The sequence below is a fragment of the Pogona vitticeps genome, chromosome 7, assembly GCF_051106095.1.
Source record: "Pogona vitticeps strain Pit_001003342236 chromosome 7, PviZW2.1, whole genome shotgun sequence".
NCBI classification, from domain to species: domain Eukaryota; kingdom Metazoa; phylum Chordata; class Lepidosauria; order Squamata; family Agamidae; genus Pogona; species Pogona vitticeps.
In genome coordinates this window covers 6,408,564-6,425,260 of record NC_135789.1, presented here as the reverse complement: position 1 = coordinate 6,425,260, position 16,697 = coordinate 6,408,564, and the positions used below count along the sequence as shown (strand labels likewise).

The 16,697-nt window shown below is 44.4% G+C and overlaps 2 protein-coding genes and 1 long non-coding RNA gene across 3 annotated transcripts in view; 1 reads left to right on the top strand and 2 right to left on the bottom strand.

The window, feature by feature from the left end:
• Positions 1-7,252, top strand: part of MMEL1 (membrane metalloendopeptidase like 1) — a 30,932-nt gene extending 23,680 nt beyond the window's left edge. The window contains exons 17-23 of the mRNA XM_020810426.3: positions 433-491; positions 1,253-1,372; positions 2,741-2,874; positions 3,489-3,554; positions 3,940-4,035; positions 5,187-5,263; positions 6,307-7,252. Coding sequence (XP_020666085.3) covers positions 433-491; positions 1,253-1,372; positions 2,741-2,874; positions 3,489-3,554; positions 3,940-4,035; positions 5,187-5,263; positions 6,307-6,406 — 652 coding nt within the window. The 3' untranslated portion in view covers positions 6,407-7,252. The remainder of the gene's footprint in view (positions 1-432; positions 492-1,252; positions 1,373-2,740; positions 2,875-3,488; positions 3,555-3,939; positions 4,036-5,186; positions 5,264-6,306) is intronic.
• Positions 4,641-5,272, bottom strand: LOC144584023 (uncharacterized). Its single transcript, XR_013538015.1, has 2 exons — positions 5,168-5,272; positions 4,641-4,855 (listed from the first exon to the last, which is right to left on the bottom strand). It is a non-coding gene; the product is annotated as an uncharacterized LOC144584023 (long non-coding RNA).
• A 221-nt stretch (positions 7,253-7,473) lies between the features above and the next one.
• PRXL2B (peroxiredoxin like 2B) lies at positions 7,474-15,152 on the bottom strand. Its single transcript, XM_020810429.3, has 7 exons — positions 15,000-15,152; positions 12,417-12,621; positions 11,466-11,517; positions 10,581-10,644; positions 9,171-9,246; positions 8,436-8,554; positions 7,474-7,612 (listed from the first exon to the last, which is right to left on the bottom strand). The coding sequence occupies exons 1-7, from the start codon at positions 15,063-15,065 to the stop codon at positions 7,586-7,588; spliced, it is 609 nt and encodes a 202-aa protein (XP_020666088.2). The 5' UTR covers positions 15,066-15,152; the 3' UTR covers positions 7,474-7,585.
• Positions 15,153-16,697: the final 1,545 nt, after the last annotated feature.

Sequence of the window (16,697 nt, the reverse complement as noted above, 5' to 3'; positions counted from 1 at the left end):
TCAGAGACAGAGGTCCGGCTTACTTCCTGGGAGCTGGCCCTGCTCCCTCTGCGCATGTGCATGCCTCTCAGCATTCAGATCCGTTCTCTTCAAGCATGAACCTGAAAAATTAATGGCATGCCATTTCCTGGGTTCGGGGAGGGGGTGATTCGTGGGCAGCCGTAAACCACAAACCATTCCCAATTCCGTTTTCCCCCAGTTCATGCCCAGCTGTAACCATGATTTACAAGTTCAATGTCTGTTTCTCGGTGGAAACAGCTAACATTTCTTCAGAGACTGAGTCCCTTGTTACGTCACCTTCCCCCCTCCTTCTGTATCTTTTGAAAAATAACTGTTTTTTTTTTCTTATTTTCTTTATTCTTGCCCAAGAGTAGACTAGAATTCAGTTGACCTTCATATGGTTGATGGGTCTTCTCCCTAATTTTTTTTCAGATGGCTCATTGGTGCTGCTGTGGTCAATGCCTTTTACACTCCTAACCGAAACCAAATCGGTAAGTCCAAAATAGCCATGTGGATTATCTTTGGGCAAAGGTCCCAAAGCAGATTTATTCAGGAAGATATATTTTTTTCCCATTTTGGGACTGAAGAACCCTTCATCATCTGCAGGATAGAATGACATCCCTACAAATCCCTCATGTTCCATCTACATTCGTGGATTTAAAATCTTTTAAACTCAAGATGACCAGGGATGGGGGAAATGAGAATTTAAAGTAATACAGGGTCTCCAGTCACAAGTGAAACACCCCACTCCATGAAGATCACAATATCTCCTGGACATTCTGACCATTGAAGGTTCAGGATGAGGTCACCAAATGCTGGTTTTCCTCTTCATCCACTTTGTATTGCTGTGTGAACACTTGGTGGGTTTGTGATAGGATTTTTCCAGGGTCTGTGTCATTCCTAAATGGCAAGGAAAATATTCTCTTGTATTGGTGTAAATATTGGCAAAGAGCAATGTCAAAGTTGGCCACTAGGGGGAACTAGACAGTCTCTCCCTGTTTTTTTTCTGGCCTGTGGGTAAAGGCAATTCAATGTGTTAACAAAGCAATGAATTGCTTTCACAATGTTTAAAAGTAATGAGTAGTGCAATCAGTTCCTTCTAAATAATAACTGTGTCCCACAGATTTATCATGCTGAACTCACAGAAGGACGAAATAACACCAGACTAGTTATTCTTACTTTGCATCTGGAAAGCAGAAATGAACAAGCTTATAGTGATGAAATTTCCCTTCTCCCACTCTGATTCTCACAGTATTCCCAGCCGGTATCTTGCAACCCCCTTTTTTCAGCAAGCATCAACCTCAGGCGCTGAACTTTGGCGGAATTGGGATGGTCATTGGGCATGAAATCACACATGGGTTCGATGACAATGGTAAGGAGTGGCTGAGGTAAAACTCAAGCAAAATTCTCTTTCTTTCTTTTTCTTCCCTGCCTTAAAAACTGCAAGATGTGGCAACACTTCAGAACTTGGGAAAGTTACCTGTTCTAGGGGTGTGTGGCAATTATTTGTGGAAAGGTTTACAAAGGGATGTGGTGGCGCTGCGGGTTAATCTGCAGAAGCCTCTGGGCTGCAAGGTCAGAAGACCAGCCATCGTAAGATCAAATCCATGCAACAGAGGGAGCTCCCGTCGCTTGTCCCAGCTCCTGCCAACCTAGCCGTTTGAACGCATGTAAAAATGTGAGTCAATAAATAGGGACCACCTCGGTGGGAAGGTCACGGCGTTCTATGTCTAGTAGTGCTGGCCACATGACCACAGAAATGGTCTTTGGACAAACAATGGCTCTATGGCTTGGAAACGGGGATGAGCACTGCACCCTAGGGTCGGACACGGCTGGACTTAATGTCAAGGGGAACCTTTACCTTACAAAGTGCAGTATCAGAACAGGCCACTAGGGGGCAGCAGTGCAGCAGGTTTAGTGAGGTGAACTTCTCCATAAACTGAGAATGAGCTGGAGGATGCTCATGAAGTAAAGGAAAAGAGAAAAAAAACCTTATATTTATTTTTTGAGAAATTCATTTAGCAGCCGGCTAAAGAGCAGGGTTTTTTTGGGGGGGGGGGTTAACCTGTTTTGATGGGCTATAACTCAGACATCCCAAACATAATCTTCACCAAACTTGGCAAGAGTTGGATGGAGAGTCAGATCAAACCAAGTTTGCAAAATATTGGATATAGGACATCCAAGTTATAGCCCGTGTAAAAATCAGCAATGCCCATAAGAGCTCAGTGTTTTGTTTCAGAAAGGCATTGAGGAAGGAGTCAGTTTAGCATCTGTATTCTTCCCCAAAAAAGAAAACTTAAAACTTTTTGAAAAGAATTAGGTTCAGAAAGTCTCTGTGGGGTGGGTGGGTATTAATTTTGTATATCATTTGAGGGTCCCTACACCCCAGCCTTCCTCGTTTAAAAATAAAATATTTGGCCACTAGAGGGTGGAAGAGGGCTTTTCAAAAATTTAAAAAAAGCCTTTTAAAAGAAAATTTGAGGTGGCCATCTTTGTAGTCTACATGGCCTCCAAGATCCAGGAATGGTTGTAGACGTTCTTTGTAGACTGCCTATCCCAGCAATGAAGATGGAGGGGGGTGTGTCCAGGGGAGGAGAGGAAAACCTTTGCTAGATGTTGTGAGAGGGGTAATTCAATCCAGACCAGGTTTGAATGGGCTGGTCAGAGACCTCTGGCTTGGGAAGTAAAGCCCTCTTGTGTGGCTCATCTCTTTCCCCCCCCCTCGTCTTGAAAAACACAGGTAGAAATTTTGACAAAGATGGCAATATGTTTGACTGGTGGAGCAACATCTCGGCCCTGCATTTCAAGGAACAGTCGCGCTGCATGGTCTACCAGTATGGGAACTACACGTGGGACCTGGCAGGTGGACAAAACGTGAGTCGGGTTATCTGAATGAGGAGGGGATTGGAGCGGCTCCCCCCTTTTTCAGATGGGGAGTCACATTTCCACAAGCAGTAAAATCCATAATCAGGGCCCTTCTTTTCTCATTAGTTAAGTCTGGCTAGCGAGGACTAAGATAACGTTGAAACTCCTTCCTTAGAGAGGGGTACTAAGCCCCTCCATTTACATATTTATTTGCATATTTAAGCTGCTTCCTCCCAAAATCCGATCAGGCTCTTCCTGATTAAGTTTGTATTTTTTTTGCTCCCTCTTATATTTCAAGCAGACCCAGCATGTTTTTAAAAGAGGTGCTCTGTCGAGTGGGGAAAGATGTTTGTCATCGTATGTCATTTTTCTTCACCTACATATTTTGCACTTGGCATGCTTTGTTTTCTAATTGGTCACCAGGAAACAAACCCTGGCTCAAGTTGCAAGTCTTAACTGCTAGAGATGATATTCCTTTGGAAATCCTTTTGCTGGAGGGAAACCGAACTAATTCTAGCGAATATGTGTTTTCCTTCATATGTCGTTTGACACTGTTATCTGTGACAACTTCTGCCATTACTTATATGACTGTAAACAACATTAACACATATTTCTTGTCTCAGGTCAGTGGAATCAACACACTGGGGGAAAACATTGCTGATAATGGTGGCATCCGTCAGGCATACAAGGTATGGTTGGGTTTTATTGCTGTTTGTTTTCCTCGAGATGTGTTTGCAGCCTTTTTGCACGTGAAAGAGAAAATACTGGATATTCCGATTAGGAATAAGGGGGGGGATGGATTCATGCAAATATTTTCTGCACCTACGTACAGAATCCAAACACCTTTTGGTGTTACATCCTCAAAATTTGTGATTGCCTTTCTGCAAGCATACCATTTGCACGGAGAGACAGAGAAAAAGGAAAGATAATGCCCCAAAATGTATACCATGGGGGGGAGCATTAAAAAGGTCCCTGTGGCCTTTCTGTTCTCCTACCTGGTGCCACTGTTTATGCCTGTGTAAATGGGCAATAAATATTTAAAGCTACTTGTTCTTGTCTTGTTGTTTTCCCCAGGCTTATTTAAAATGGGTTGAAAAAGAAGGAAAGGAACCGAGATTACCTGGGCTGGATCTAACCCATAAACAGCTTTTCTTCCTCAACTTCGCACAGGTAGGTTTGGGGTGGTTGAGAATCCTTCATTATGAGGAGATGCCTTCCTTATACCAATGGGATCCTTACATTCGTGCAAGACCTGGGACACTGGCATTTGCCTGCTTTCAGAGATATTGCAAGAGTGACACAGAGTTTTACCCCAGAGACTGTAGATGCAGCTGAGCTATAAACCCGGCCAAAAAAGCTGCACGACTCACTTAAACAACCAGTGGAGAACTCCATGCAGTAGCCGCTATTGACTCCAGTTCTAGAAGTGTTCTGAATCCATTCCAGATTTTCCTCTGCTCTTTATGGATGCTATCCAGGGTGCTGAACCTATATAAAGGTACAGCTGCTTAGCTCCTGTAAAGGGCAGAGGAAAAGCTGGAGTGGATTTGCAGCACCCCCACCCTGGAGTTTATTCTGACAATTTGTAAAAGTTCATTTGGAGACTACAGTTCCTTGAATCCTCCAGCCAGTATGGGCTGAGGATTTTTGGCTGTGTAGTCCAAACCATTATTTTTTTTCTGGCTTTGGATGTAACACATGGATTCACAGACACAGACACACACACCATAGCCACACAGAACTTTTCAAGACCAATATCTAAAGAGTCTGGTCACTGAGAGTTTCAAATAGTTTTATTTGGTTTTGTTCAGATAAAAGCTATAATAGGCTTTTCTGGCCCATATATACTTACCTTGTTGGCTGAATAACTCAGAGGCTTAGGTATCTGATTGACAAGCCAGAGGTTGAGAGTTCAATTCCCCCACAGTGCCTCCAGGGAGAAGAACCAGCCTGTGTAGCTTTGGGCAAGCTGCACAGTCCCACAGCGCCCCTAGTGGAAGGGAATGGGAAATGAATTCTAAGTATGCTATACTTAGAAAGTCCTGGAAAGTGTTGCCACAAGTCATAATTGACTTGATGACATGTCATTATTATAACGTACCTAGTGTGGTGTAGTGGATAGAGTGACAGACCAGGAGGCTGGAGATCTGGGTTCGAATCCCTGCTCAGCCATGGAAACTCACTGGGAGACTGGAACTGGTAAAGCCTCTCCTTAAATACCATCCTTACCTTGAAAGCCCTGTCCGTATCACTATATGTTGGTTTGACAGCATATAACAACAATTATAATAATAATACTTACGTCATTATCTGTTTCCCAGGTATGGTGCGGTTCCTACAGGCCAGAGTATGCCAGCCAGTCTATTAAGACCGATTCCCACAGCCCTCTGGAATACAGGTAAAAGCCCTTGTGGCCATTTCTGTGTCTTTTGCCCATCCTGCTGCCATTGTTACACATGGTGGAATACAATTACAGGTCACGGTGTTCAACCACCCTAATGACCCCTAACCATTCTTCAGTTGGAATGCTTGGAAGCATTCCATAACCATTCAGCCACTGTGCCAATGAACAAAGGGGATTCAGTCCAATGCATTGAAGCCCAGGTTCTTACAGCCCATTGCAAGCAAAAAATCCAAAGGCTAAAGTCACACTGCTGGCATGGGACTATGAATACAAGCAATGACTCCTTTATGAGCAGCAGTTTCCTGCTGCAATCTACCCCACTGCATGTTAATGCCAGCATACAAAAGCAGAAGGGTTCTGCCACTAATTTAATATGATAATATGTTTCCGCCCTTTGTAAAGGTGTAGTTTTGATTTTTAATTTTCTCCGTGTTTATTTTGTAAGCGTTCGTGAATACATTTTTTGGAAGAAAGGCAGGACAAAAATAACATGAATAGATGGATTCACCCTTTTTCTTTTCTTTTCTTTTTTTGAAAAGGGGGTATGGTAATCTTATACTTGCTAATTTGGGAATAATTGAATGCAACATAATTTTCTTGTGAGTGGGACATGCACAGATATCAGAAAGTAGACATGGAGGATGGGATTTTTTGGATTTCTTGGACTACAAATCCCATAATCCCCCACTCCAGGAGTTCTACCTGACTTATGCAGATCTTACAGACACCTAAATGAGGCTCAACTTGGGAGGAAAGCCCTAAACTGGAAGGGTTCGTGGTTTAGCTAGGCCTAGCTGGAAGCTTTATTTCTGAACAGGAAACTAGGCAGAGCTAGGCCTAGTTAAACTTCACAGCCTTCCAGTTAAGGGCTTTCCTCCCAGGTGAGCCATATTTGACGTATTTGCAAGATGCAGATAAGTCAGGAGGAGCTCCCCACATTGGGAATTATGGGATTTGTAGAGCCCGGAATACAAGATTTCTTGAGTAATTGCCACCTTGCTCAGATTATTTTCCTCGGGGTTTTTTTTCCACCCCAGGGTGATCGGTTCTTTGCAAAACTTTGAAGCCTTTTCTGAAGTATTCCATTGCCAGAAGGGCACCCTGATGCACCCCATACAGAGATGCAGGATTTGGTAGCAGAAGGAGAGAGAGACTGAGACGCTTAAACTATGTTGCGGGAACTCTGCAGTCCGAAACACCCAACTCGTCCTGATTTTTGCCAACGACGTGCCTGGTGGTTTACGAATCCTCCCCTTGCACTCCCTGTTCAGCCACGGCTATCGTTCATGGTGCAGCTACCACAGCAATGACTGTTCACACTGTCGTGATTTGAGTGGGTATCAACTGGACTGGGGGGGGGGCCTCAATACCTCTTTGTGTCAATGAAAGCTACAGAAAGCTTCAGGGAAAGGAAAGGAAAAACAACGAGGAGACTGTTCTAAAGACATCGACTGTTATTCAGCTACATCAGGGTTTTTAAAAAGAGAAGTATTTAAAAGTTCTATTTTTCATCCTTAGTCGATATGCTGTATGCTTTTGGGCTTGTTCGGGCAAAGCTTTTTCAAGCTTTCCCCTCCTCTCCAGGCAATGGAAGCAGGAGTAGGGAATCTGCTTCAGGGTTTAGTCCGAACTTTATAGTCGCTCTCCAAGGTACTGAAAGCCAAGAAGTTAAATTTTTTGGAAAGTTCTGGCTACAACTCAGAATGGATTCAGACATCTGAGTCTCCAGCTTCCAGTGCCATAGAGTTTGTCTTTAATCCATGAGGTCACCGATTCACCAGCCATCGCTTGCTGTGTAATCTCTTTTGATGCCAAAGCTGATTCATGCTGCTTCTGTTTCCACATGAATACAGAAGTACGGCATTCCTGCATTAGAGCTGCAAAGATACATCTAACTGTCTGGTATTGTTTTCAGCATGGGCCAAGCAAATGCCTCTGGAACTTTATAAACAGAGCATGACATGAATTATTTTGTACAGCTTCTGAACATTTGTCTGCTTAAATCTCCGAGGGAGACTTGTTAACATAGTTTTGTATTTTGGGCGGGGGTGCAGAGGGAAGGGGACGAAGTATTATACATGATGTGAACAGCCTGGGAATTTTCTAGAAGACTAGAAAATAAAGAGTTTGGGTTTAGGATGTTATGGAAAGTCACCATGCCCAAACATCTAGTAACTATCAACAGAAGAGTTCATCACAGTGGCTAAGTGGGAACAAATGTATTAGCTTTTAGAGAACAGATTTAGAAGCAGGACAGAACATTCTTCAGCTGAGGTAGAAGAAGGAGACTCATCACAGCAGGACAATATCCTGTCTTCACCTGGTACATACCTCATTGGCACACTGAAAATAAGAAAAGGGATATTTGTTTAATTATCATATCTTCAAGACATGCAATCTCCTCACCTCCCCACAAATACCATATTTTTCCATGTATAAGACTATACTTTTGCCTAAAATCTTTAGACTAAAAATTGAGAGTAATCTTATACACAGAAGTAAGCTGAGGAGCGAACAAAAACAAGTGGAGGGGAAAGCAGGGATCAAAGCTATCCTGCAACGCTTTGATCCCTTTCCCCCAAACCTTGCTAAGCCCCACTTATTTTTCTTATACATGGAAAAATACAATACATAGACGGTATGCCAAAAATAGCTATTTTCTTTTTTTAAAAACCCACACCTGTTCATGGTGTGGCTGAAATGTGGAAAGAACAAAAGTGAAGGTTGGCACCCCTAACATTTACTCCTCATCAACTAAGGGAGATATACAAGACAGCCACTGAACTACATTCCTGCATGAGTGGAAATCCTGCATGGAGACAGTCCAGAGCTTGGTAACAAGAGATGCAACTCAACTGTGGAGCACATATTTTGTGTGTCAAAGATTCCCCCTGCTGGAGATAAGTTGGGGGGGGGAAATCCTTCCTTGAAACTCCAGAAAGCCATTGCTAGTCAGAGAGGCAGACCATCCAAAACCTGATGGACCCAAAATCTGGCTCATGAGGGCCATAATAAACTCTACGGAGCCACAGCCCAAGTAGATTTGCTTGCGAGATGAACCCATGGGTTGAATCCGTACAGGATGAATGTTTTAGGTGGCTTTGCTGTCTCTAGGTTTCTCCAGGAAAGGGCAGGATGCAAGAGAGAACAAATCAGAGACCCTCACCTGAGGCTTTGCTCCTTCCTCCATCTTTGCCGAGATGCCAAGGGTCTTGAGAATAGTATCCAAGGGGAGGTAGTCACCTGGGGACTCCTGGACGAAGTATAAGAGCACATCTTTCCCACCTGGAAGGAGGAAGGGCATGCTGAGACAAGCGGCTACCGGTAGCTAGGGAAGATGTCTGGTGCTCTTCAAGGTGAGTCCTAGACCTGGATCTGAGCCGGACTGTGACTCAGATCTGTAGAAACAGCCAGCACCCTAAGATGTTGATACAGATCCAAACCCCAGCTATGTTTCTCTCTCAAACTTGCTGAACAGCATCCTCCTTTGACCTGGTCAACCCATAATCACCTTGATGAGAGAAGCTACAATGGGTGTTTGGTGCCGTCAAGTCGGAACCAACTTGTAGCGACCCTAGTAGGGCTTTCAAGGTGAGATAGTTCAGGAGTGGTTTTACCCATTCTACTCCCCCAGTGAGTGTCCAGGGCTGAGTGGGGTCTTCAACCCTCTTCTCCAGAGTCCTAGTCCGTCACTCTGTCCACTACACCACACCGGGAATCATTGTAGAACAATAGGTTTGTAAATAAAGGGTGTGATGTGTAGGGTTTCCCCCCCCTCCCTTATGTCCATGGCTCCTACTAAGCTGATGGTGTGACCTCCATGATATAAAGGATGGATGTGTTTAATTCAGCAAATCCCCTATATACTACATGGACCAGTATGGCCGGTCTTGACACTTACCTTGGTTGACTATCAAAGCCCCTCCACTCTGTAAAAGGTCTCCGGAGAAATTTCCGTGGATGCCTTCAGCATTTGCCTGGGGTATGTAAACCAGAGAAGAATCCATATCAATCCCATTTCCCTAGAAAGATCCCTCTAAGGAGCTGACTAATACCTCCCCAGTCCAACTGGAGGCCATCGTGAAGAACAACCCTTAAGACCGGTAGACAACCCACGGCTCAAGAAGCCCTGTCCTCCTTGAAGACTTATCCCACCTACGATAGCCATGAGGTTTCATGGAATCCGGCTCCCTTCAACTGGGGCATAGAATGCTGTCCAAAACCACAGGTGTATATACATGATGTGCGCTGGACGATGGCCAACATGCAGGAAGTAGCTAAAGTGACCATCAGATGGCAAAAAACTGTTGCTGATGATGCTAATGTCATGACAGTAGGCGTTCCCCTCCCTTACGCAGGAAAGCAACAATAGTGGCTTTGGAGAAGAAGTAGGAAGGAAGGGGGACTAAGAGTCTATTATACCATTTCAAACTTTTGGAACAGAGAGCATTTGGCTAATAAACTATAACCTGGCCACCTTTCACCCTAATCTCACTCAGATGTTCCTGAGTGACTCCTGTTTCATGACAAGAGTGACCTGGGAAGCCAAAATATTTACCCACTCATTTCTGATGTTGGGCTAGCTTTCTCATACTCCCCAGATGCTTTTTGTTGCTTTTGCATCTTTAGAGTTAGTGATCAAATCATGTGATGTCCTATTTCCTCTCTATTCACCAAAGGTTAAGCCTCATCTCGAGTCCTGCGTCCAGTTCTGGACACCACTCTTAAAGAAGGATTGCCCCCCCCCAAAAAAATGGAGCAAGTTCAGAGGAGGGCAACAGGGATAACTGGGGGACTGGAAGCCCAAGCCCTAGCGGGAAAGACTGAAAGAAATGGGCAGGTTTAGCCTTAAGAAAACTGAGGGGAGATAGGAGGACACTTTTCAAATATCTGAAAGGTAGTCCTACAGAGGAGGAGCAGGATCTGTTCTTGGCCATCCCAGAACACTTCCAAGTAATAATGGGGTCAAGTTACAGGAAGCCAGATTTAGGCTGAATATCGGGAAAAACTTCTTAACTGTTAGAGCAGTACGGTGGTGGCACTAATTAGCTTGAGTGACGGTGAGTTATCCACTGCTGGAGGCATGCAAGAGAACATTGGTATGTCATGCCTGCTTTGATTTGGATTCCTGCCTTGAGCAGGGGGTTGGACCCGATGGCCTTGTGAGGTCCTTTCCCACTCCATGATTTGAGGATTTGAGGATTTGGCATCCTCCACAATGACCCACATACAGCAACTTCTCGAGCAAACTTGGGCCTACAAGGAACTTCTGGGATGTGGTGGGACTTAACTATTGTGTTTATCAACTGACCTTAGTCACAACCTCCCGGACAGGCTTCGACAATGCTGCAGGAACTATGCTTAAAGCATTATACCTAGAATAGCAACAACAACAACAACAAAAGGACACATTACATTGTGTTTCTCTGTGTGAAAACCTACCTCATGTTGCCTGGAGTTATGGGTGTAGCACTTGCTTTGAGTTATAGGCCTACATGAGTATGCGTTCGGTGTCTGTGTGTGTGTGTGTGTGTGTGTGCAATGTGCCCCTCATATTGTGTGTTTGCATGAATGCTTGCCTTGGGTTGTGTGGGTCTGCAAATATCTGCAAAGTTCTATGTTGTGTGTGAATGCACAATCCCCCCCCCGGCACAAACATCCTTTTAAAAAAAACGAACCGCTTCATGGTTCGTTCTTTTAAAGCATTCGGACGGTTTGCGGTTCATGGTTCACCACGAACTACCATGAAGCACAATTATTCTGCTTCATGCTCATCTCTAGTTTTTTTGCTTTGAATCTGGTTTTTTGTATTGATTTTTGGATGGTATTTGTTTGATTCTTGTAAAATATTTGTGCCCTTCCAGTTTTTAGCTTGTAAATATTGTCTTCTAATGATGTAAGCCACTTTAGGTTTTTTTTTTAAGGTCCTCATCCACTGGCATGCAATAGCAGATGGGGTCTGGAGTTGTTTTTCTGAAGTGAAGCAGCTAGATTTCCCCCATGGTCATGCAGAGTGGTAGATTTGGAGGATTACAGACAAAAAAAAACAGGCAAAATTTTAAAACATCTGGTCAGCATTCAGGGTGGGCGAAATTAAACAGGACTCCTTTAAATGCACTCATCCTTATCCTGTTTGCTAGGAAATAATAGGTACTGATTTTAATGGGATTTCCAAGTGAACTGTATGCACACAAACCTTTTGAAGCCCAGATCATGGTAGCACTGTTTGGTTTCATCCAGATACAGTTCTGAAAGAAGATGAAAGACCGAGAAGTTCCTCAAAAGAAAACATTGCCAGATCATAATCGCCCCTTAAGGCTATGGAAAAATTAAGCTCTGGAACCAACAGCCTTAATTAAAGATGAGCCAAGATACTTCAGAAGTTAATTTTCCTGAGAGAATGTAGATTTTTTTTTTAAAGACTCAATTCCCATCTCAATCCTTAGGAAAGGAAAGCCAGCCTGCAGAATTTTCACTAAATCCAAATATAGACCTATATTGTGTGTTGTCAAGTTGATTCCCACTGATGGTGACCCTTTCCAGAAATACAAAGGAGTTTACCATTCTCTTCTTCTGGGGGTGGCCTGGGACTGTGCAGCTTGCTTAGGGCTACACAGGCTGGTCACCTAGGGGGAATCGAACTTCCAGCTTCTGGCTCCACAGCCAGAGACCTAAACCACTGAGCAATCCAGCTGGTCTCCTGCTGAATGATGCCCTTTAAATATTGTGTATAGCTCAGACTCAGAAGGGGTTTACTCTTTCCTTCCTCCAGGGGGCACCCTGGGATGGTGCAGCTTGCCCAAGGTCACCCAGGCTGGTTTTTCTTTTAAGAGGCCCAGTGGAGGAATCAAACTCACAACTTCTGGCTATGCAGCCCGAGACCTAAACCATTGAGCTATCCGGCCAGCTTTTTAAATAAAATCCTAAGCCATCAGGAAAGTCCGGTTGCATGGCGAAAACATTCCCTGTAGCAGCAATTAAATGAAGCCCATCGTATCAAAATCATGTTTTACTGCATCTCCAAACCATGACCCTCGCTGACCGAGGGTAATGGGAGTTGGCATCTGAAAAAAACTGTGGTGGGTGGGCCACAGGTTTACCATCATCATGTTGACTCTCAAGGACCCACCCTGGCGAACCAACCTACCTCCTGTGAAGAATTTCCCTTCCTGGAATTCCTTCAGGCCTACAGTTTCCGGCACGACGCCGATTAAGTGAACACCATGGCTGTCAAGCAGCTCTTTCAATTTGCTGGTTTCTTTGGCGACCCAACGGCAAACCTGGCACCCCAAGCGACGCAGGAACAACAACACGCAAGGGTGCTCCTTCCAAAGGCTGGCCAGCTCGACGACCTGCGGAGAAGGCCACAAAGTCACTGAGAAACTGTGAGAGACACTCTTTAATCAAAGGTGAGAAGCCTCCGATGACCTTCAGCAATCCTCCTCCTTCGTCCTCCATTTTCAAAGATGACCCTCTCTGGTAGATCCGCCATTTAGGACAGTGGTTCCCAACCTTGGGTGCCCAGATGTTCTTCGACTACAACTCCCAGAAGCCTTCACCACAAGCCGTGCTGACCAGGATTTCTGGGAGTGGTAGTTCAAGAACATATGGGGACCCCAGGTGGGGAACCACTGACTTAGGTGGGAAAAGAGGGGACAGATCATAGTAGTAGGATAGCAAGATTGTGAGTTGAAATGATGGAGATGACTCGTGTATGAGATTGTTTAAAGACTTGTGTAGCATCGGCCTCTTTCTTTCCTCCCCGGTGCCCATCGTAACCGAGTGGCATACTTAACTGATATTTAAGGAGTGGTCTTACCAGTGCCATCACCCCCAGTGAGTTTTCATGGCGGAGTGGGGATTCAAACCCTGTTCTCTAGAGTCCTAGTATATCTCTCTATCCACTACACCACACTAGAAATCCAGTGTACCGATAACTATTAACAATCTGCCAGGCTTTGTGAGATTTTAAGCACGCCATTGGATACACAGCTGGACTCTTGAACACTGCGTTGCACAGCACCGCCTCTTATTCAGGATCATAACAAACAGATATATACAGGTTGTGTATTTTTATTTATATTTATTTATCCTCTTATTTAGGATCATAATAAACATACATATAGGTTGTGTAATTTTTTTTCTGTTTGTCTACCTGCACATTAATTGCTTTTCCAAATAATACATTTTCCCAGTGTCCTACTGCATGTTTTTTTTTGAAGATGGAAAAAAAAAAACCCTGCAGTCTGCAGATCTTCTTTAAAAAAGATCTTGAGGAATTTGGATGATGGGACAAAGCTATCCGCAGGTTTTGTAATTGGTCTCGTGGACTTTCCCCCTTTGCCCTTCTCTGTTCTTCTTCTTTAATAACCATCCTGAGTCAGGGTAGGTGATAAGTTTCACCCACCGCTGATAAGACACTGATAAGACACGCTGATAAGACACTGATAAAACTGTTCTGTGCTTTGATGTGCTTTCTCCAGAAAACGAAGGGAGGAGGTGGGGCTTTCCCCTCTGCTGTCTCTTTTAACCCCTCCACGCTCATGATTTCTGGAGGAAAAGCTAGGCATGATTTCCTTTCTCACATTGCTGGGATATCCCATTACAGCAAAAGCAAAGCGTGCTGCTTATATACCGCCCCATCGCGCTTTAAGCACACTCTCCGGGCGGTTTACAAGTTCACTATGCAGGCTACACATGGCAGCCCATCATCCTCCCCAACATCCTCATTACAAAGCCCCTTGCGGCTGCTCTTCTCAACTTCTCTCTTGGGGGCGAGTCACTGCTTTTATGGACAAAAGCTGAAAACCGAAAGTCAGAGTCCTGGGAGCATAAACCATGTGGCAAGAGAGAGAAATGGGAACCATCCCCATGGAAAGCAATCTAGAATTCTACAGGAAGCAAAGCTGGATGCAGGGCTGAGCCATTGGTGGTGGGAAAGGGTTAGATCGGTGGTTTCCCAATCTTGAGATCCCCAGATGTTCTGGGACTAAAACTCCCAGAAGCCTTCACTATGAGCTGGGCTGGCCAGGATTTCTGGGAGTTGCAGTGAGGTGTAGTGGACTCAGACTCCGGAGAAGTGAGTTCCAAGCCCTGCTCAGCCATGAAAAATCACAAGCATAGAGGCAGAACTGGGGGAAACCACTCCTTAAACAGCTCGCTTACCTTAAAAAGCCTATTAGGCTTGTCATAAATCAGATGCAACTTGACGGTATCCTTGTTAATCATCTTCCCCCCTGCACCTGTGCTTCAGCCCCACCGGGAGAAGATGTCTTTCTTCATTTTCTTCGAAACCTTTTTTTGAGTCACATCCAGTCCTTAAGAATCTAGCATCTGCCTCTGAATCCTCACCAGCAGGAGATAACAGATGGAAGCTGGTCTCGATCCGCAGTAGATCTCGGGGAGGAATCTGATTTTTGGTGTGTTTTTTTTGGGGGGGCGAATGGGTCCTGTTCTGATTTATAGCGGTGTATTGATTATTGATTAAGCATCCTTCAGTCTCGAGAGACGATGGTCACGTGCTCTGTATGGAGGACTTGGAACAGCGTCTAGCGTGGCTGAGAAGACCAGTTCAAGAGTGACCATCCCTTCCACACTGAAGACAAATACAATCTGTCTCCTCTCCAGCTCCCTGATTTAGCTGCTTTCGGGACTGCCTCTTTATACAAAGGACTTATACAAGTGACTTATGCAAACCCCAGCTTGAGAGAAAAACAAAAGCATTACTCACCTCTCCGCTGACGGCGTGTTTGAGCTTGTTGGCCGCCACTTTGCTGAGGTCCACCCCTGACGCCATGTCTGATTCTTCCCTGCTCCTTCCCTCTTCTCTTGGTCTATTTCTCGTCTCCTTCCAGCTGAGCTTCTTGATCAGACTCTGCAGGAGCTGGTAGGGAAACCCAACAGCCTCAGTGATGTCAGCTAATTTCCCTAAGCCCGCCCTCGCCGTGCATGGGTACAGCCAATCAGGGGCTGAGGGAAGGGAAAGAAGCCCCACCCAGGAGGAAAGCCCATAAATAGGAGGAGTGGCCCGGACTATGTTGGGTGGAAGGGGAGGGACTGGAAACAGATGATAAGGGAGGGCCATTGAATGTGAATCAGCAACGCCAGCCAATCTTCAGCTGGCCAGCACCCTGTTCGTTGTGCAGATGAATAGCAACACCCTGGTGGCTCATAGAGAGCAACCTTCTTGTCGCAAAATTAATCCATCACAGCAGCAGTGTGCTTTTTTTAAAAAAAACCTGTCTTCCCCTAAATCGTAGGCTCATGGAGTTGGAAGGGGTCGATAAGGCCATCTAGTCCAACCCCCTGCAGAAGGCATGGGATTTTTAAAAAATATATATATCTGTTCTTGTTTGAGATGTCTAGCAATCTCAAAACCAACACAACACCTGGCAAAACAGTTTTTTTTATCTTGTAAGACAATCCATCCAATTTCTTTTTATGTCACACTGACCAATGATAATACACACACACACACACACACACACACACACACACACACACACACAAACAAACACAGACACAAACCCCTCAAGACTCTAAGGCACACGGTGCCTCTCTTGAGACATACAGATCATCTGGTATTTAATAATAGGTGCAAAAATTATCAATAGCATTGCAGGCTTTTCCAACCATCAGTGAAGTTGTTGTTTTTGCTTGTGCATATTCACAGCAACGCCACTTGCAAGGTATCAAGTCCTTCAAAAATTGTGGAAATGATAAACTTAAAAAAGGGGGGGGAACGTCTGTAAACATGGAAATATACATTCTTCAGAAAATGTGGAAATTTTCTTTCTTGTTGAGAAAGGATCCAGGATCTTTCACAATTGGTGGGATCGGAAATACGAAGTGCTGAAAGTTGAGCCTTGTGGCATGGTGGTTACACTGTAGTAAAAACTCTGTTCACGGCCGGAGTTCGATCTTGACCGGTTCATGTAGCCAGCTCAAGGTTGACTCAGCCGTTCATTCTTCCGAGGTCAGTAAATTGGGTACCTGGATTACTTGGGTGGGAGGCAATGTGTAGCCTGAATAATTAAAATTGTAAACCATCCAGACAGTGCTTTAAGCACTATGAGTTGGTAAACAAGCAGCAAGCTTTATTTTGCAGATATGGATCTAAGAGTACTTCACTTGCCAGCGTATTAAACCATATTAGTGCTTAATTATAGTGGCTAATTTCTCTCCCTTGTCATGAGCACCTATATTTCAAACCGATACAACATGGTCCTTTCCATACTTGGGAATAAATGCTCTTAATGCCATGAACATGCACAGATGAGAGACCATTGTCTTTCTTTTCATTTTGGAACAATTCACCCATTGTCACAAATTTCACATTTTTTAAAATTATATTTATTCATTTGATTGATTGATTTGATTTGATTGGTATCCCGCCCATCTGGTTGAAACAACCATTTTAGGTGGCTTC

What these genes read in the sequence shown, in the direction of transcription:
- PRXL2B (XM_020810429.3), bottom strand. Translation starts at nt 15,065, where the DNA reads ATGGCGTCAGGGGTGGACCTCAGCAAAGTGGCGGCCAACAAGCTCAAA. An exon ending in CATGATCTGGGCTTCAAAAG is followed by an intron (nt 10,645 to 11,465) that starts GTTTGTGTGCAT and finishes TTGCTATTCTAG; the next exon opens with GTATAATGCTTTAAGCATAG. An exon ending in GGCTTTGATAGTCAACCAAG is followed by an intron (nt 8,555 to 9,170) that starts GTAAGTGTCAAG and finishes TCCTCCTTCCAG; the next exon opens with GTGGGAAAGATGTGCTCTTA.